Source organism: Botrytis deweyae, assembly GCF_014898535.1.
Source record: "Botrytis deweyae strain B1 chromosome Unknown BDEW_030, whole genome shotgun sequence".
Lineage (NCBI taxonomy): Eukaryota > Fungi > Ascomycota > Leotiomycetes > Helotiales > Sclerotiniaceae > Botrytis > Botrytis deweyae.
Genome location: NW_024066237.1, coordinates 264,513 through 284,828, shown reverse-complemented (window position 1 = coordinate 284,828; position 20,316 = coordinate 264,513). Strand labels below are relative to the sequence as shown.

Sequence of the window (20,316 nt, the reverse complement as noted above, 5' to 3'; positions counted from 1 at the left end):
TAAAATAAAGGAAAGCCAGAGGTAGGTAGATTATCAGAAAAGGCAGGATTGTTAAGGATTACTGTAAATAGCTCGAGTTTCTAAGATACACAGTTAATAAACGATGGACAAAAGCAACATCCCACACGCATCATTCACTGGACCAGACGGAGATAATGAGACACATAATCTGCAACGACAAACCACTGGCTCACGGGGAGATGAAATGAAGATGTATAGCTGACGTAGCAAGTATGGATAGTATATTGAGCGGCTGTTCACCACCATAGCTCGGGAGTTCTAATCACGTCTAAGTGTAAATAACATATCGAAAAGATTCAATGTACAAAACGAATTCGGGATACGAAACGATCTTTGTCGGATTGCGATTCGGGCTGACCTGGGAATGATGGCTAGTCTCAAAATCTAGCAAGACAACCTTCGCGACTCAGGTATCAGTCTTCTCTCCCACCAAAGCCTCAAAATCAACATCACCCTGAGCATTGAATCTCCATATGACATTTTCCCAGCCTTTTCTTCTCTTTATGTTGACTTCAACATCATTTTTAGGTTTCCTAACCGCCGTGCCAAGCTTTTGAAACGCTCTATCCGGCACACTTGAACCGTAGATATCAAATCCCATAATAATAGCAGCAACAAGTGAGAGGATTTCGGTTGTGGCAAAATGTCTTCCTGGGCATAAATGCTTTCCACCACCAAAGGGAAAATATCCCTGTGTTTGTAGTTTCTTCTGTTCTTTTCCCAGTTTCGCAATGGTACTTGGTAGGAATCGAAACGGATTAAATGAATTAACGTCTGGCCCCCAGATTGACGGCGAATTGTGAGTGACGCCAGAAGGGAGTTGTATGACGTTTCCAGCTTTAAGCAAAAATGACGATTGAGAGGTTGATGATGTGAGGATTACATCTTGGGTGACGGATCGGACAGATGTTGCCGCATCAGCGAAACGAAGCGTCTCGCGAAAGCACGACATTAATATAGGACAACGGGATTGGAACAGAGTAATGTCCATGACACATTCTTCTATTCCATCCTCATCTTTGTTTTTCGATATGATATTGGAGATCTCGGTCTGAATGGAAGATATCAAAGCCGGATCTGAAAGAATGTTAACAAGTAACCAAAAACATGTTGGTGCTGAATTGGTTGTCGCGAGGAAAAGCGTAGAGATTTCGATGTTCGCAATCTCCTCGGCCGTGAGACCCCATTTCTGGGAGCACTCTAATCGTGATTTGATGAGTGTACTGGCGGACGTATGATGTGATGAAGCATAGTAGGATGCAAAGGCAGTTTTTATGGCTCTACGGCCATGATAAGCTTTCGGGCAGATAAATGTAGGAAGAAATTCAAGCATAAGCATTGTCATGTTTTCCTCGAAGTCCCTGGCAAGATCAGCACTGACTTACAAGTCTGGGGGCAGGGTGTCCAATAGTCCGAATGAATAGATCAAAAATTAGATATCCCAAGTTCATCTGGTATTGCAATGTACATGAAAGCACAGAATGAATGTAATATAGGGAATTTATTCGACACATAGAAATGATTCAGTACGGAGAATTGGACCCTGGCTGGGGATGTTATTGCTAACCAGAGAGAATCTATGAGGCTGTGATTAGCACTCACGGGATCGTGTGGCCCGTAAAGAGACGCAGAAGTAGCCAACGTAAGGGTATCTCTAATCCATTTATAGAGGGATACTTTCCCAGAGTTCTGATCAAGCTTGTGGAGGATATCAGCAACAGCACTCAGAACTCCTTTGTTCAATTCTAGCAGACTCCCACCGGGTCCTAAGTATTCTACCATCAATCCATGATTCTCGTTCAGGTACGATATCCCATTATTCCCATTCAAAAACGGCCCTTTCGGGTCATAATCTGGTGAAGTTTCCCCGCGGATTATTTTCATTCCATGCTCGCCAATATTGAACGCACGTTTCGAAGAATCAACGACAAATGTAGTAAAATCAAACGCTTTCGTGTTTCGATATGCAGCTTGAATTAGCGAAGGTTCGCAGATAACGTAGATACGTGCGGTGAATATCTTAAGCGTAAAGACCGAATAAAGAGGGTGCTTGGAACTGTAAAGGAGATAAATGGTAAGTGAATGTTCGTCGAAGGGGGTGGATAGCTTCGTGTAGAGATCAAAGGGCCAAGTAGCAACTTTCTCGAGAGTACCCCGCAGGCCCTTTGATGTAGTTGCTCTAATCTCATACCTTAACGTCTGGAAGTAGCCAACTTGTCCCTTCAGCATACCGATCAAATGCCCAAATAGTGGAATCCTTGATTTGACCTCAGGAGGTTCAGTCCCTTTTGTGCCCTCCTCGTCCTTGCGGCCAGGCCTACTAAACAATATCGCTAGCCCAATACCTAAGATCAAGGTAATTGCAATTAGAAGCCTATTGACGTTGTAATCCTGCAACCTCAAAAAAGAAGGAAACATTGTCACCGCAGAAGCATTGTTAAACACCATGGTAAAGGCTCAAGATGAACACAACGCGAAATCTGAAATCTTGAATGCATCTAATGAAAGAGAGGTAAAGTATCCAACCGACAACCAAAGAAGCTAAGGAAACATCGCTCGTAGCAGCACCTACAATCACCTACTCCGTACGAGTACAGTATTGAGGACGATCAAAGCGGAGCATCTTCTCAGTGGGTCGCGGAAACACTTGAAGCCGGAGAAGTTAGTTTCAAGTCCTCAAATTATTTGCAAGCTTAGGACTGGTGGACTGGAGGAGCTCGACCATCTCTTATTTGGTTCGCATTGACCTAATCCGATGGAACCCCTATAGTCCAATGAAATAAAAGGGTTCAATGAGCAACTAAAATCCTTAAAGACTTTCCACTCTTGTTCAACCATTTGATAAAGGAGGCTCAGGATTTAGAAGGTTTGACGAAGTTGAAGGAGCGACAGAGCCGAGAGAGCTTCGATTAATGAAGTCAGTGCTGACTCAAGGTCGGGAGCTCCACCACAATGATAAAGTGTGGCTGGGCTGGGCAACATGGATTTGAGCCACTGTGGCAGCCTGGCAGCTTACCTAAGCTGCAGGTGCGAGGTAACAGAAGATATCCATCTACTAGGCACATGTCCCACCACTCATTTTCACTTGACATGCAGTTTGTGCCGCAGTATGTATGCCACCAACGATGCATGAGATCAAAGAGAATCCAACTCTTGAGACAGACCTTGCCCCTGAACTTCACTTGAATCTTACAATGTGAACTATTCGATATTCTATGCTACCCTGCATGGGAAGATATCAGTACATGCACAGCATCTGTTGACAACGTCCTTGGGCGAATGAGGTTGGCCTTCATCCCGTCGATATTCTTCATGATGGAAGTATCAACAGGAAGAAGTCAACAGTTTTCATATAATCCAGTTCACACAATACGAGCTGCGCATTGTGCAATTTGACTCCAATGATCGAGTGATTGATTCAATCCTAGGTGTCTGAACAGGAGAGTGCATGGCCCAAGATCAATTTGATTCATGGCTTGGGATTTTACATAAAGGAAAAGGTAGTTTCAAATCATGCAATCTGGCTCTCGTGATTCATAGAGCCCTATACATTTTGAGTGGTCAAGTGGAGGGCTCAAGATTTTTTACCTTTGCATATTGTGGCGACTTTCTTCTGCATATTGTGTTGTATAATTTCCCGCACTTTGTTTGTTGTTAATACCCAGTCTGTTGTCGCTTACTGACATGAATCATCCCATCGTTGTATCCTTTCAGATTTTTAAAAAAGAAAACAAAGAGCCATCCATTCAAGAATCGTTTCCCATTCAATTCAATTGACTATGGATCTAAGCGCAATTTCAAACAACAAAGGCGGATCTCCTAGGTCCATGGAACCCCATAAACCATATCTTCGATTGCATGTTATGCTATTAGAGATGCCAAATAGTGAATCATTGAAAGAAGAATTTTCAACTATAGATTTCCTGTGGCTTCGAAGAGTAATTGTAGGCCAGCGTTCTATTTATAATGACCTACTGATCTCTTCATAGAACAATCCCTGGCCAAATATGGTCAAGTTAGTGGTATATCGCTTTTTACACATGCGCAACCTCTACCAGATCGACCAGGGTGATCAGATCAATGAACTTGTCGATTACATATTCAGAAACGGGGAATTTCCAAATAATCAAGATTGCAGAGCACAAATGATTCACCGATGCAAAAAATTGATCCTCTCAACTTCTCAATGGATATCAAATGGTATATTGATGTACAATGAAGAAAACCGTCTGGTCAAGAGCGCAGCTTTCCAAAACGCTTGGAACAATCAAATCATCATCATGCGAAACAGAATCAAGATCACCAATAAAAAAGTACCTGTGGTTGAAGTACCGAACGATATTCCTGCAAAGGTACTACGTTTTTCTTCTTCTTTTCAAATGTTGAACTCACCAATCCCATAGGTTTCGGAATCCAACAGTGTGATAACTGAGGTATCTGTCGCAGCCCCGAGCCCATTACTGGAAGGAAGGCAGAATAGCTCCGAAATGATCACCACTACCGAACCCCTCATCAAAGCTGACCCCGATGAACCTGTAGGGTTAGTTGAAGAGAATAAGACAGTGTCTCGAGTGAAGTTGGAACACCTTGACTCAGAACAAGCTCAACCGGTACTGGGAGATACTTCACTAAATGTTACAGATGAGACATATCATTTTTCTGCCTCTTACTGTCATGGTTTGCCTAATTTTGGGTCCGATATTCCTGATAGCCAGGTTCCACCACTGGACACGACTTCAACTTTTCAGTCCAGTCCTTCACAAAATAGTATCATGGCTGAAGTCATATTCTTCAAGGACTCGAAGCGTATCAACTACTCTTCCGAAGCTTTACTTTCACACCATACCCAAAAGTTCAAAACCTGTGCACAGATAACTGTGCTCACCCCAAACAAAGTCGGTCGAAAAGTTGTTCGTGATGCAATGAGTTTGATCTGGGACAGTAATCATGACTTAGCCATCTTCTGGAAATCGGTGGCTTTGCGAACGTCTACCATGATTAAAATCACGTTCCCTGATGCCGCTTGGTTACCTGGAGTCACTGTTGACATTAATAGCGATGACGACCTTCTCAGAGCTAGACAGATTATCTGGGATAGCTTCTGGATATTCGTTGCCAAGCAACCAGAAACTATTGTCTCGACTTTCAATATCAATGCAACCCCCGAAAGCCCCCAACTCTCGGTAGCACTCTCTAAGCGACAACGGAATAGTGTACCTAATGATGCTATATCTATTCACCAAGAGGACGGCTCAAGCCCTTGTTCCAACGATGCATATGATGTAGCATTCCGAAATTACATGGCTAAAATCAATAGCCAGAGGTCTCACGACAATTCTGTTCCATGTGAGGGAAGCCAAAGTATCGGCCAAGTTCCAATGTCACCAGAATCATTTCCGTTACTAAAAAGACCTGCCAAGCGACCGCGCTTGACAGAACAACAGCCCACAAGAACTCAAACAGAACTTGCAAATACCACATCAAATCCCATACCTGCGGAACAACAGATACAGCCACAGATACCACAACAGCAGATGCCACAACACCAAACACATCAGCAAGAACAGGGTCTGCACCTAATTCGATCACTTGCAGGGTCTCACATCCTGGGATCTGCGTATCATCCTCAGTCACAACGACTCATACAAGCCCAGTCTCTCCAGCAAAACAGCATTCGCACTCAACCACGGACCAGCCTTTCATCGACAGAGACAGCTGTCTTTCACCATGAGCCGAATAATTCATTCGCGTCATACGCACATCAAGCATCGCCACGTACGAACTATTCTCCCCGTTCGCAGACTTTACCAGCGATGCCTCCTACTCCAATTACAACCCATGAAAGCATGCACTCTCAACACATTCCTCAAATTCTCGCATCCACTCTTACCTCTCCGAACCAATATCCTCCTTATACCCACGCATCAGCACCAATAGCTCTTCCTGGAACCATGGCTCGATCTCAACGTTCCCCATTTTCAACACACGTTCCACCGTCAATGCCAGTACCAAGACTCAATCATCACACCCAGATTTTCAATCATCCGGCATTACCCCAATCTCCACCAATTACCCCTCAGTCTCACCGCTTTCCTACACATCCCCCCTCCAATGCAACTCCAACTCCAACTCCAACCCCAACTCCAACCATCCAATTCCGCATCCAACTCCAACCCAACGGCCCCTTCAGCCCCCCCTACCCCAAATCCATCCTCGGCATCCCAGGTAAACCCGCAATCACCACCTCCCAATTCTTCACCTCCTTCACCGCAAACACCAGTCCGATCCCCGGAAAAAATCCCGACTCCCTAACCTTCCGACTCAAAGACGCAGTGCCATTCCCAATCGCATACACCGTTTCTCGATCGGGAACAGTAGATGGAGTCGATGCTTTGGTAAAGCTGAGAGCAGATATCAAGAGAGAGTGTGAGAATGCGGGGAAACTGGTCATGGGATTGGAAAAATTCGAGATTTACGTTAGTATCACGGAAGAAACAAGTAGGGAGAAGGAGGTGGAGCTGCCTGGGCAGGTGTTGGGGGAAGAGTGGTAATGTTGCAAATAGAATGGTAGAGAAATGGTAGAGAAATGGTAGAGAAATGGTAGAGAAATGGTAGAGAAATGGTAGAGAAATGGTAGAGAAATGGTAGAGAAATGGTAGAGAAATGGTAGAGAAATGGTAGAGAAATGGCCATGGTGACTCGATGATCTTTCACAAAACGGTTCTCAGTTAATACTGCACGAAATTTTGACCACGAAATTTGTTTGTACGAAGGAACATTGTAGTCGACGTGTTACAAAACTTTTATCTTGAGTGTTAATTTTACAGCTGATTTCTCGATTCCTTTCAGACGACATACCTACTATACTTGATACCTCACATATGAAATCAAACCACAGCATGACACACACTAATGTTCCCCCCATTCACTTCTCATCGCTCGTAACCCAAGATTCGATCACGATGAAATTGGATACACGACATCTATTAAGAATTCCCAACCTTCTATTAATCTATTAACTATGAATTATTAATTATAAACTTCCATGTATTCTGTTCCAAAAATTCGTCCATCATCCATCATAATCGGAATAATCTGTGGTTAACGCCACTATAAATACAAGTCATCCATGATGTACTGACTAATTTATGTGATACAAGTGATGAAATAACATATCAGTTCAACTCCACATTAATGGTGCAGCTGAAATCACAGAAGCCATATCTGACCCATAACAACCATGACGGCAATAGGACCAATAGTCGAGATGACATAAATAACATTCGAAACAGCAGGTGTGATAAGGGCGAAGATAGTGTTATCGATACCAGTTGACGCAGTCGATGCTTGGCTAGCAATCGGCGGACTGATACTTGCAGATGTTGCAGGAGAGGTGTTTTCGGCCGGTGTAGATTTGCTCGTGGTTGAAGGTTTGCTCCCTTTGTTACTTGATTGGGCATTCCCCGTTGGTCTGGTAACACGTTAGTCTTTATAGCAATGGGAGAATATATGGACGACTTACTGAGAAGTGTTGCCTGAGAATAGAGAAGCAGCACTAGCCACTGCTCCGGATGCAGAAGCGGCGCCACCAGTACCAACACCAGCAGATCCAGCAGCAGCTCCCCCACTATCGGCTCCCCCATTACCAGCTGCTCCATTACCAGCTCCTCCATTGCCAGCTCCTCCATTGCCAGCTCCTCCATTGCCAGCTCCTCCATTACCAGCTCCAGAGTTGGTGCTATTAGTGAAAGGGGGATTTGGTCTAGAAGAAGACGTTGCATTCGAGTTATCTGAGCCCGGTACAGGGTTCTTGGGTCCCGAGGATGTCGAGTTAGATGCAGGCGAGGGATTCTTCGGTCCCGATGACGTGGAGTTTGAACTTTCTGGAGATGGTGAGGGATTATTTGAACCTGATGCTGGTGGTAGACTTTGATTACCCGATCCAGTCGAGTTCGAAGGCTTTGATGCCGAGTCTGAGCATACTCTATGAGAATGTTAGATGAGAACAAGAAATTGTATGAGTATATCCACATACGAGATAGTAACGGTGACAGTTTCAGCTCTAGCGACGAACGCTCTAGCGATCAATTCATGTGTTGGAAGAGGAGGAGCTATTGTTATTGGAATAGAAGCTGCCGGAGAAGAGATGCATGCTGCACAATCACAAGACTCGCCATGAGAATCGTGATGGACATTGTATGCTGCTGCTTTTTTCGACAATTCAAAAGCGGCCAATGAGTGAAGATCAGTAGGAGTTGAGGCTAATTGGACCGATGTGCTCGAGATACTTGGTCTTGACTTTGCCATTGCAATAGCAAGTAGTCCTGTAGCATCACGAACAGTGTTGCTAACGCCAGTAGGATGTGTCACCAAGCTGTTGATATTGGCTAGAATAACGGACACCATATCAGATCTTCCTTGAAGAGCAAATGAGACTGTGTTTGTTCCTTGAGCAAGAATGGCAGAAACAGTGGTAGATCCTTCCTCCATAGCTTGCTTTTGGGATCGTATGTGGTCGATGATGAGAGATGTTGGAGTGTTCAAAGAGTAAGGCGAGCAATCATTCAATGTCGAAATCTCACTTCTAGCAGTGGATGGCGTAGAGATTGTTGTCCTATGAAGCAACGTCAGCTCGAGTAAAAGAATGACTGGTTGATACCTACTGCCAATTAAGACCGAAAGTGAAATCTCTTTTTCCCAAGCTAACACCATCCTTGCGGACAAATGCTTTTAACCCCTCTCCAATGAATACAATTATGAGAACCGAAAAGGCAATAAGTGTAGCAACGACCATGGCAGGACGCCCGAATCGACGTGAAGGCATGATTTCAACGAAAAAAGATTCTGTAAAGAACGTGAAATTGCTTGAAGCAAGTAAAACGGAGTTATGGCTGTATCAAAGACCAAAATTGCATCAATGTATGTGCAGAAGTGAAGGTTACAGAGACGAGGACCAAAATTTACCAAAATTGCATCGAGCGAAAGTTGTATTGAAGAAGTTTGAAGAGAATAGAAGAAAGGAAGAAAAGGGAAGAGAGATAAGATGGCTTTTCTTATTGTTGGGCGATTTTGAATGGTTCTTTCCTCAGTGGCAGACTAGTGATGCCTCTATTTCCATAATTGTCAAGGAACTCCTTCCCTATCAGTATTTACTCCAAAGGATCCTTCCTACCTGCCATTCCGGTCTTCTTAATCGAAATTCTTCTGCTTGCTTGCGCCTTACTTCCATACTTCAAATCATGTAAAAAATTAATCACAGTAGCAATGCAATCAAAATGAAGGCAATCAGTTCATTGAGACATAGCTATAGACCCTAGCTTTTAACCCCATATAAACCCATTTGCATAAACTAAGGAATTATTTTCACAAGCCCACTACACACCTAGTAACGCTTGCCGGCACGGAGAGAATCACCGAATTCCTCCAAAGGACTTCTGATGAGCTTGGTCTCCTTCCATAAGTTAGGAGTCAAGTATCCGTATGTGTTGGCAGCAGCGACGAAAGTAGCCTTTAAGGTGTTCTCAAGTGTCTTGGTCGAACCGGAGGAGGAGGTGTATGCATCTTCAACACCTGCGAGTTGAAGGAGACGCTTGACGGCTGGGGAAGCGACAAGACCGGTACCACGGGGAGCTGGGATAAGCTGGAGAAGAGAGAAAAATTAGTAAATAGATTAATCATGGTATTTTCAAGAAGTTACTTACTCTGACAGAGACGGATCCGCACTTTCCACTCTCCTTGGTTGGGAGGGAGTGAGGAGTACCCAAGTTGGTACCCCAGTAACCTCTTCTAATTGGGACAACGGACAACTTGGCGATGATGATAGCAGCACGGATGGCAGTTGCGACTTCCTTGGAGGTCTTGATACCGAGACCGACGTGTCCCTCAGAGTCACCGATGACAACGATGGCCTTGAATCTGGTACGTTGACCAGCACGGGTTTGTTTCTGGACAGGCTTGATCTGTAGACAAAATTCACATCAGCATCCGTATTTGCCAAATTACCATAATCGCATGAAAGCGATTTTTGTAAATTTCGCATACCTTCATGACCTCATCCTTCAACTTTGGCAAGAAGAAATCAACAATTTGGTACTCCTTGATTGGCAAAGAGTGGAGGTAGATCTCCTCCATGGAGTTGATCTTTCCATCCTTCACGAGACGGCCAAGCTTGGTAACTGGTTGCCATTCCTTTGCCTCGTCCTTGTTTCCTCCACGTCCGCGACCACGTCCACGTCCACGTCCGCGTCCGCGATCTCCTCCACGGCCTCTGTCGCCGAAACCTCCTCGTGAGCCGCCTCTTGGTGCGTCAGCCATATTGATATCGAATTGATCGTTAGGTGGTGGTTGGCAAGTCGGTGGGCGTTGAACGATTAGGAGATCAAGAACTTCGAAATTATTGATTAGAATTTGGAAGTGTGGGATATTTTTCGCTTAAGCAATTATTTAGTCACCCAAAAGTAGATTAGCGCTCTGATGAGAAAAGTCCATGAGTGCCTGATTGAAAGCACTTGTCAGGATCAGGCATTCTTAGAGGGGCAATCACGTGTGCTGCTCATTCTCCTTCCTTCAGGTGGAGGTGTGTTTCTACATCTCATCTAGTGTTTATTGGATGCAACCTTCTATTATATACATATTCTCTCACTCATTCACCTTGATGTAAATCTCTCCATCAATCAACGTCGTCGAGTTTTTAATCACTTACCTACCCTCTTGTGCTCGAGAGAGATCAGCCAATCGATTCATCTATCACAAGTACCTGCTTTCGAATGTGCAGGTATCTACATGCACCATGCTAAACGGAAATCCATCACTACAAGAATCGGTCTCTTCTGAAAGCTTAAGAAGCTGAAAAGGAATAACTTTGCTCGATATCAGACTACACAATAATATACACAGTCAAACTTGAGTATTGCTACCTCATATTTGCCACCTCGTACCAACCAGATTTAAACTCCATGGCACCATACTGAGTTCCAATTTCATAACTTGTCAGATACCAGTATTATCATTCAAAGAAAAGAGATTACCAAGTCCAATCATTCACTCCATTTCGCCTTGGTCGGACAGTTCCGTTTTGCTGCTTCCCACATCATGATTCATCAGAATAAAGAGATGAAAGTTTCATCAACTTGGAAGGATGTCTAGTAACATCAATGAATTCCGTGTCATTGTACATTTTCGTACGCCATTTCCAAAATCATGTAGGTCCTCTTTACGCCCTCGCAATTAACTCCTATGATCCATCACTTACCAAGAAAATGTCGTTTCTCTGTACCGTGGATTTCCATTATCACCTTGTTTCAGTGTCAATTGTACCGCCAACCATCGTTCTTCAGAGTTCAAATGTAAGTATGAAATCGTCCATCTGGATGATTCTGGGATTGGTTGGTCATCTTCCTGGATACCTTCTCCCTCAATACTCGAAATCCATGCGCAGATCCTTGCTACGCTAATGGTGTCAAAGCAAAGCCCTTCTCGCCTCGCTTTAGACCAAAGCAGCGCTATGGCCTGACGTCGAATTCGTCGATCACGACATTTCACTGCAGTGATAACGAGGGGGAGGATTGTTCCCATGTCGAGAGTGAAGCGAGATGTGTTACTCGGGTCATCCGGACTAGAAAGTAAAATCTGAGCTTTGCATATAATCTCCGCAAAGAGATGGTTGTATTCGTCATATAGCATCTCTGTATGTGGAACACTTGATGCAACAAGTATCGTGGCGATATTATAATAGATGCTCAGCATATGTGTCCCATCGGCAGAAATACTTCCAGTGTGTGCTTCTTCGGCATGGACGGATTGGAAAGCCTTTCGCCATCGAAGTAGCTGTGTGGTGTAGTGATTATGAAGTCTGTTCCAATATGGCGTGGATAATTGCTCTGGTTCGGTTTGCGACTTTATGAGATACTTTGTATGGAATTGACCAATAGCGGCCATCAGGAAATCCCATACTTCTCGAGCTTCTTGGACACTATCAAATTCGTCTGGAATGTCCATGTCATCCTGAAGAAGATTTGGAACAGGGTATGGTGGTGGAATGAAAAGCCCTTGAACATCTAGACGGGCAAATAGGCGGCCCAAATCGTCGACTAGACTATCCTGGATCTCGGACAATGAATCGTGCGACAAGCGAGAACTTCCCCCTCTTCGAGCAATTCTCCAATCAGCTAACAATCGAGAACCGCCTCTGAGATGAGTCAAAGCACCTTCGTAGCTTCCCTGAAGAGATTCAAAGGTCATAAATAGTACGCACGCTGTAAGAGATGTTCTTAGATGTCTTCTGCCATCGGAAAGTATTATCCTTAACGAAGCAATGGCTCTACTGTATTCCCTTAGTGCGAAACGGTGGTGTTCATCTAAGTGATGATGATCAATTTGAGGAAATCCCGAAAGTGATAGTCGAGTTGGAGAAGATGTGACCTCCAACGACTTCGCCAAAGCTCCCAAGGCAATAGTCGCATATCTGATGGGCGCATCTTGGTGACAGAGTTGAGGAACCTTCTCTGTCCAAAAGGTAGGATCAAAAGAACCACAGATCTCGGCTGCTGTTTTGTCACAAAATCTTTGAAAATACCGCCGTTCGAGTTGATCACCATGTATAGCGACCGAAGGGGTATACGACATCACAGACATCGGTCGTGGATGGATAGGTACAAGAGCGTTTGCATTCTGTTTGGAGACATCTTCAATCTGCTCTGGAGCGTATCCGCCACACTCGCGACCGAGGTTTTGACACCTGATACATTGTGGTTTGGTTTCGTCGCATTTAACACGTCGCTGTCTACATTTTATTAGTCAGTTACGGATCTGATGATTGTCCGATAAAGATTCCCTAGTGGAGAAATCCCAATGGAGTGGATCCGCAACTCTGACTCGACTTACTTGCATGTTGAACAACCCGTCTTCGATCTCGGACCGCTTTTTCTGAGTCCTTGACTTCTCGATGTTTGTTCTGGAGAACCTTGATCAGGGGCAGAAAAATTATTGAGAAATTTATAAACGTTTGGATATGGAAGCCTCAATGACATTGCTTTTGTCGTGAAGCCTGTACAATTGCCGCATTAATTTACCGACAGCCGGAAGAATACTCGTCGGGATTTCGTCAGGTTTTGTGTGGGTAGTATTGTAATTCTTCCTTCCACTCTTTGTGCTATTTGCTTCAGAGTTCAAAAGGTTTTGTTTCTTGGAGTCTTTTGAATGAACTGGAAATTCTCGCAGTTATTGATAGGAGTCGGTCCGTTATTATTCACGAGAATAACGACAAGGGAAATCTCGTCTTGGACTGGTGACTCGGCCAACAACAGACACGGTTTTATTGTTTTCATGGGCAATTTACATTAGCGGGATAATGCGCAGGCTTCTGGTCAAGGGTAAATGAAGGTGAACGGTATAAGAAGTTTACCGACACCCAGATTCGTTATATTGTGCGGCATGTATCAGCAAGCTTCCAGTCACACTTAGCAAGCATTTATATATCTTAGTGGTCAATCCCCTCGTTTTTCAGTGCAGCTTGCAGCTCTGTACCCCTCTCTCAAATTGAAGAAAACGGCGAACTGACTATCGAATCAGGACATGGCATAACAGGGATTTGCGCCACTAAATGACCAATGACAGATGCCACGGGCAAGGTTTTGTGTGGGCGTGCCAAGACTTGTATCCAGGAAGGTGGAAGATGGACAGGATCCAACACGTGAGAATGTGCCTCTCTAGAAGCTTTCATAGAGCTCTAAGCTTGGCTTATTCAATGTATTGTTATGCGAATCGGCGAGTGAGGAAGGAGTGTGGATCAAACGATAAACATTCATTGGTTACAACACGGTGCCGCCCCTCTTATACAGGAACTAGCGCTTATTAAGTCACTTTCTCACGGAGAACCTAACCGAAGAGCCGGAACATCAAAAATCCCCAAATCGTATGATGAATTTGAAAAGCGTGATACGTTCAAAACAAGAATATTCGCGAATAATGCCTGTTTTAGACATCATGTGGCTTGAGCCAAAACAAGGCTCTTTAAACCTTACCGTCGAGCCCATTTGGAACACCACAATCCCCCACAGAAAGCTGAGATCTTGTCTATCCCATGGGGACGCCACACTTCAGTGGAGACTACCTCCTCTCATCTTTAGGATTGTAACATGCATCTCGTGTGTTTTTCCAAAGAGACTTTAGGAATTTCATTTGTTCCTGCGTTCTAGAAAGACCAGGAGCCATGGAAGTCTTCGCCAAAATCAGCCTTACCCGTCATCAATTTCTTCATAGCAATTGTCATCATCACGTTACCGCGACACATAACATATCAACCAAGGAAACGATGAATCTTCAATTTGGATAATACGGGGTGAAGCATCTTCCTCACGTCACAAAAATTCGGTTCACAAAGGGTCCAATGGGAAAGTCTCCATCGGAAGGAGCGATGCTTGGAAAACCATGCAGATACTCAATTTCTGATGCCCGCAATCTGTAGAAGATCTACAGGCGTCTTTGTATACTCTCTACTAAGAGATATGACTGGGCTAAAACTCGCTTCCATTCTCATGGAGTGCCTAAATGTGCTTGATGAGTGGCACAATCTCACTTAACTTGCAAGAAAATCTTATCCCAAGACTTTTGACTACGGCTGAATTTGCGACACTACATAATCTCTTTTGGTCTAGTGGACGATGATTTGATTATACGTGCGCTTCTAGAAGTGAACGCCCCTCGTTTGTGCATATCTCAGATCAGACTGCGAGTATTTTAAGGATGCCATGCATGATGCATAGTGGTATTCCAAATACCCACATGAATATCATGAACTTGATGCGATATAGAAGCCCTGAAATTCGAATTGGTGAACCACATCCTCGGGATCCAAACTTCATCATTCAAGCTCATTCATTATTTTGCGATGCAGTATCACCATTTGTCGGATTCGAGGCACAAAGTCTGCATGTAGTGTTTGCTGCACAATTTTTCGAGATGTGCATTCATTCTTCAAGAGCCAATTGAAACCTCCCCCACCGTTTTGATAATCGGCAAACATGAAATTCAGCACTCTTTTCTGTTCAATATACTGCTGCATGGACTTGTACTACTCTGCATGTTGCACAAATACCATCGGGCCTTTTTAATAACGAATTGACGGTCTTGATATCATGGTTTTGATCTCCGATATCCCTCACACACTCGCTTTACAATCCACTAGGCATATTTTCTTGTTGCTCGGCCCTACTCTCGCAGACTGCATCCATCTCGTACTTGTCAAAGATATGATAGGGAAGACATCCGCATTTTAAAGAAGCATAACAAGGCTTTAATATTGAAACGGGGTTACAAATTTTCCACCAATTAATTCCCGTCTCTCGGTTAAGCATGACATTAATAAACCATATTGACTCTCAATATCTACCAATTTCAGCCACTGCTACCAAATTTATCAGCTCCATTTCCCAACTCTGTTTTTCTTCGAGGAAGAAACTCTTCCACAAGCAGTAACTCTAGGAAATGATATTCATCTCCTCTTGCCTCTTTTCCCACCCTTTTGTGCAACCATACCATCATCATCTTGCAACCTCTTCTTCCCTCGTCGTCTCACAAATGCAAACGTAGAGCATTGCTCGGCCGTCATATTCCTCTTGCTGCACTCGTTACAAGGAGGACTTCCCAAACAATCAAATCTCTTCTTCTTTCGTTCGCATGGTGGGCATTTTGGTTTGTTTGCTCGCGTGGCGTCAGTTGAGGATGGGCGCCACACGCGCTCGCGATCGGGGAGCGGGGTTCGGGGTTTGCAGATATTTGGGTCGCTTATCGATGACACTAGTGCTTTGGGAGTAGAGACATCTAAAGCAATTTCAAGCGCGTTCTCTGCTAATTTACGAAGTTGCCAATCGCCGAGGGCGCCAAGGGGCTCTTCGTCGGAACACTCGTTGTCTGCATCGGATCCACTGTGATCTTGAGGTTCGTTATCGGGTAACTCGGGTAGCCGGGGTACCTCGGATGAACAGTCGGATCGTTCCGGAATGTCGATTTCGATGGGTTCAGGTGAGGGGCTCAGAAGTTGAGGAACCTCAATCTCAACGGGCTCAAGTATATGCTCCGAGTGTTGAGTGATTTCGACCTCAAGGGAATCGCCAGGAACTTTGGGCTCGGAAAGTCGTTCCTCGGGGATATCTGTGGTGGAAAGCTGCAAGTCAAGATCGGGCGAATTGGGAAGCTCATTCTCCTGAGGTTTGTTTTCTGCAGAATCTCTACCTGGAGTATGCTGAGTGACCTCGCTGCCGTAGGTTTCTTTGCATGGTGAGTTTTCGTCCGACCGCGCGTCAATATCAGAAAGTTCTTCCTCTGGAGTTTCGACTTCAGGGGTTACACTTCCTGAAGTTCCAGGAGCAATAACCTCACAAACCTCAGTGATTGGAGATTTCTCTTCGGACCGTTCTTCAATAAGTTCTTCATGCTCAGAACTCTGAAGTTGTACGTTGGAAGCTTGGTTTTCGTCCTCCATTTTCGTGTTACAGAAGAGAAAGGCTGACGAATCAAAAAAGGTGGAAGGGGCAGCACGCGCGTATATAAGTATTACACAGCGTCAAAAGCGAGATATCAATGAAAGATTATGCGGTAGAACCAAGCAATCGCACCGAAAGGCAGCCTCAATGCACCTTTGACCAGTGGATATGCTGTCGGCAACATATCCAATTTATTCTATCCATGCTATGATGTTTCCTTGATGATTCTTGCGATTTCATTCTGCTGGCGCACACCGGTGATACGGGCGGGTAGACGCTTGGCGCTGGTAGCTTTTGACAAGCAGCTCTTTAACTTGTCAATGCAAACAATACCCTCCCTGGGCAAAGGTGCTTTGATGAATATGGTTTGTGAGCGCAGATCAAGCATCTCAATCCGTTTAATAACCGAGCCCATTGTGTGAGCATGAAGCTTCTTGGCAATATTTCACGATCTCATCCAAAATGCCAAGCGTTCCACGGGTAATGTCTTTGTTACTCTGATCTCATTACAACAATTACTAGAGAAGCTACATTGCAAAAATCCTACTTTCCTCTTTTTCATCTCATAGCCCTGGGCATTTCTATGTTATCCAAGCCTACATCTAATTGAAGCAAAGCAATGCACTTGTGTTTTATCATATGATGTCACTTATTTCTTTCACACTGTAACTTTCCACTTCATCCAATCTTTCAGGTATGTATAGTCAGTAGCTATCGAAGTGTAACACAACAATGAAAGACAATAAGGTCTTGACCACAAAGTTTTAACAACCTAAATGCCTTATACACTGCACACTACAACCTCAGAGATAACTGTGTGTAACTTCCTATGGTTTTTCTTTTATTTTTACTACCCGCCAAAGCTTTTCTTTCTTTCATGACTATTGTTTTCATCGTCTCATTCATTGTCACTGTCGTCGCCCCTTCTTTCAATGACTCTTCTTCATCTCACTCGATTGCCCATATTCATGGTGTTCTACAAACTTCACGAGCTGGGTACGAGAAGCTTATGTCCGAATACTATTTTTTCATTATAACACTCATCCACCCGTTTTCTTTCCTAGCCACAAGTTTGTAAGTTCTCTATCAAGATCTTTTGAAATGATAATGGAAGCTTGGTACTGTGGTATTGAATCATCTCATCCTCCTATTTTGTGGAAGCAGCCAGCCGCAAAATCTTGTTTGTTCATTCAGATGTTGAGTTGGGATCGTTGAAAGGCCAGTACGGTACAGTACGTGTATTGGATGGCAGCAAAGCAGACAAACTTTCACAGTGACTTGAGAATGGAGAAAGAAAATATCTTGACCTGGGTCTCCATGTGCTCGCACCCCGCGATGCAATTTTCCTCCGTCCAAAATCCGCTTCTGTGCTACAATTTCTTAGTAATGAGTGGATGATCATCTCCGCCATTTGATCTTATTCGCTGTCATATTCATCAGCTCATTCTCGCACTTTCCACTGGGGTCTCGACTGCTTGATGTCATGATTCCATCACTAAAACCTCGAAATCACACTCCACCAGTGCTCCTCAGTGAGATTTTTTGTGCTAGCTAAGTCCCAAATATGCATCTCAATATCTGTAAGGTTTGAGAATAAGGGTTGAAGTCTTTGGAGAGTGAGGCTTTCAGTACTATAGCCAGTAGTATTTATCATGTTGGGGCGGGGGTATTCTTTGGGAACGTGGTAAATAGCGATCAAATTTAAACGGTTTATAAGGTAGTACAGTAATAGGAGAGCTAACCCCAACAAGTAGTAGCACGAGCCCTATCAAGAGACTGGACCTTGTTGAAACTGATTATTCCGAATAGCCTCTTCCTTAAACTTATACTTCCACCGTATCCTGTGATAGATCATTCCTTTCAACAGATACATCGTTACCTCTTACACTTTTCCGAACAGGAAGTCCCCCTTCGGTATATTCTTCCAGCGATTCTTAGTGTCGGGAGATTACTTTCATCATAATATCGTCCTCCTTATGGATTTAAAGGGTTGTTATCGGGGATCTTATTTCAATAATCACTGGGCTCTCATTCCTTATAATTAGAGGGACTCTTTCCATGTAAACCCCAAAAGATCTTGAGATACAAGATCAGGTGGCCAATCTAATACTTCTTGAACATGCCTACAATGAAAAGAACTTCCTTGCCTCTCGACTCAGCCCAGCATATACTGGTGATTGGGTAGTTCCTCTTAAGATTCAAAAATATAAGTGATAACTGTGATATCATTCATTATCGCTTGATGGTTCTTATCTCACTCACTGTCATCATCTCATCTCATCTTTTGTTCGCCGTCCATTTTCTACGTTCAGGTTCACGGCAGCAAAAGTTTCGCGGTGAGTCTAGCGATCAATAAAACACAAAGTTTCTGATTTCATTGTGACTTTCCTAGCCATCCTTTGGGGCTTCCTAAATCTGTGGTACGTCGAGGCATTGAAGGATCCATTATCCCTCAAAAAACACGTAGAAGAAGGACTGGCAAAGTGGATTAGGTGTAGTGCGTCTTTTATTAAAAGCTATGTACAATGGAGTTGACTATATCAATCGCTTTTATTACCTAATACACCTAATGCTCTTTACATGCTTTCTCTCTCCTTCTGAGGGCCCGTTCGGATCGATATTTTGATTTATTGCCAAAATAAGGTTGGCGTAGCAATTTAGCGTCAATTTTGTAGGTCCATATAATGTAGAGCAATTTCTTATTTATATGTGCTGGTCGAAGCTCTATTGCAGATTTGGTAAGACTATTGTATAGATTCCCACGAGTTTCTAAACGTTGTAGATCTATATTTGTGGACTCGATATGGTAATATTTATTTATCTGGTAAGCTACTTTTATCAATAATATAGCCGTATAAAGCCAATCTAGTGTTCAGTGAGATGATATCCATAGGTTGTTCCACTCGTCAATGTTCAGTGTTATTCACTTATCGCGGGTTGAGAAGAGCAGTCCATCTGCCACTCTGATCAGCTCAAGATGAACTCTCGTCTTACACTGAAACCTTAATTTCATGGTCCCGTGAATGCAGTGTTTTTAATGTAGGTGCAGGTGGTTATCAATCGTATCCTGACTCTCATCCGAAGAATGAATTACATCATCCATAAGATTGGATATAATGGTTGTTGTTATTGTTATTACTTTAATTATATGGCTTTGCTTGCATTCGAGATTGATCGTAGTATATGTTGGATTATTCAAGCCCCGAGTACGTTGTTATGAAATCTGAAGATCGAGAAGTGGAACATTGAACTGTTTGGACAACCTTGGAAGGTCTAGTAGGTAGAGTTGATAATAAAGACTGGTAGCAGTGCGTAACTTCATAGCCAAGCAATCGAATCGGACTCTAGGAGTATGGCACAACCTTCAGTTATATGAGCATCAAGAACCTATTTTCGATAACGATCTTCTTCAACGCTATACTTGTCGAGTCCCCATCATGTTTAATCGTTTAATGGTTGTAGCGAGATACTACTTCCGCGGCAACTCCGGCTCAGTTCTGATTTGGAGGTGATTGAGCTCGCCCTGAATCCCTCCATATTGTAATAAGAATGACTTTTTATCCTTCCCTATATTCATAGTGTTGATTTCAAGTTTCGTCATGCAAAGTTTGTATTGTGCGAAGGTATTTAAAGCCTGTTCGATTGGTGGGCCTTATCGACAACATTACGACAAAAGAGAGGCGTTCTCGAATCTTATAATCGACCAAAACCAGATATGAGCGCATGTTTCCTCGGCGTAGCCAATGCTAGTGGACGTTGAATGGGGTCTACCCTATGGAATCGAATGTATTCTTCGTTCGCGAACCGGTAAGGA

General features: G+C 43.7%; 6 protein-coding genes across 6 annotated transcripts; 1 reads left to right on the top strand and 5 right to left on the bottom strand.

The window, feature by feature from the left end:
- Positions 1–228: 228 nt before the first annotated feature.
- Positions 229–2,469, bottom strand: EAE98_009740 (uncharacterized protein; the record flags this gene model as incomplete). Its single annotated transcript, XM_038957361.1, has 2 exons — positions 229–1,382; positions 1,589–2,469. 2 exons carry the CDS (start codon positions 2,467–2,469, stop codon positions 428–430), a joined length of 1,836 nt encoding a protein of 611 aa, XP_038806300.1. The 3' UTR covers positions 229–427.
- Positions 2,470–3,800: 1,331 nt separating this feature from the next.
- On the top strand, positions 3,801–6,572 carry EAE98_009739 (uncharacterized protein; the record flags this gene model as incomplete). The annotated part of the gene is made up of 3 exons (XM_038957360.1): positions 3,801–3,965; positions 4,011–4,373; positions 4,425–6,572. The coding sequence occupies 3 exons, from the start codon at positions 3,801–3,803 to the stop codon at positions 6,570–6,572; spliced, it is 2,676 nt and encodes an 891-aa protein (XP_038806299.1).
- Positions 6,573–7,230: 658 nt separating this feature from the next.
- Positions 7,231–8,845, bottom strand: EAE98_009738 (uncharacterized protein; the record flags this gene model as incomplete). The annotated part of the gene is made up of 4 exons (XM_038957359.1): positions 7,231–7,492; positions 7,544–8,005; positions 8,057–8,635; positions 8,685–8,845. The coding sequence occupies 4 exons, from the start codon at positions 8,843–8,845 to the stop codon at positions 7,231–7,233; spliced, it is 1,464 nt and encodes a 487-aa protein (XP_038806298.1).
- Positions 8,846–9,403: 558 nt separating this feature from the next.
- On the bottom strand, positions 9,404–10,335 carry EAE98_009737 (uncharacterized protein; the record flags this gene model as incomplete). Its single annotated transcript, XM_038957358.1, has 3 exons — positions 9,404–9,661; positions 9,723–9,980; positions 10,063–10,335. 3 exons carry the CDS (start codon positions 10,333–10,335, stop codon positions 9,404–9,406), a joined length of 789 nt encoding a protein of 262 aa, XP_038806297.1.
- A 933-nt stretch (positions 10,336–11,268) lies between these two features.
- Positions 11,269–13,049, bottom strand: EAE98_009736 (uncharacterized protein; the record flags this gene model as incomplete). The annotated part of the gene is made up of 2 exons (XM_038957357.1): positions 11,269–12,802; positions 12,904–13,049. 2 exons carry the CDS (start codon positions 13,047–13,049, stop codon positions 11,269–11,271), a joined length of 1,680 nt encoding a protein of 559 aa, XP_038806296.1.
- Positions 13,050–15,511: 2,462 nt separating this feature from the next.
- Positions 15,512–16,501, bottom strand: EAE98_009735 (uncharacterized protein; the record flags this gene model as incomplete). Its single annotated transcript, XM_038957356.1, has 1 exon — positions 15,512–16,501. One exon carries the CDS (start codon positions 16,499–16,501, stop codon positions 15,512–15,514), a length of 990 nt encoding a protein of 329 aa, XP_038806295.1.
- Between the last annotated feature and the right edge of the window lie 3,815 nt (positions 16,502–20,316).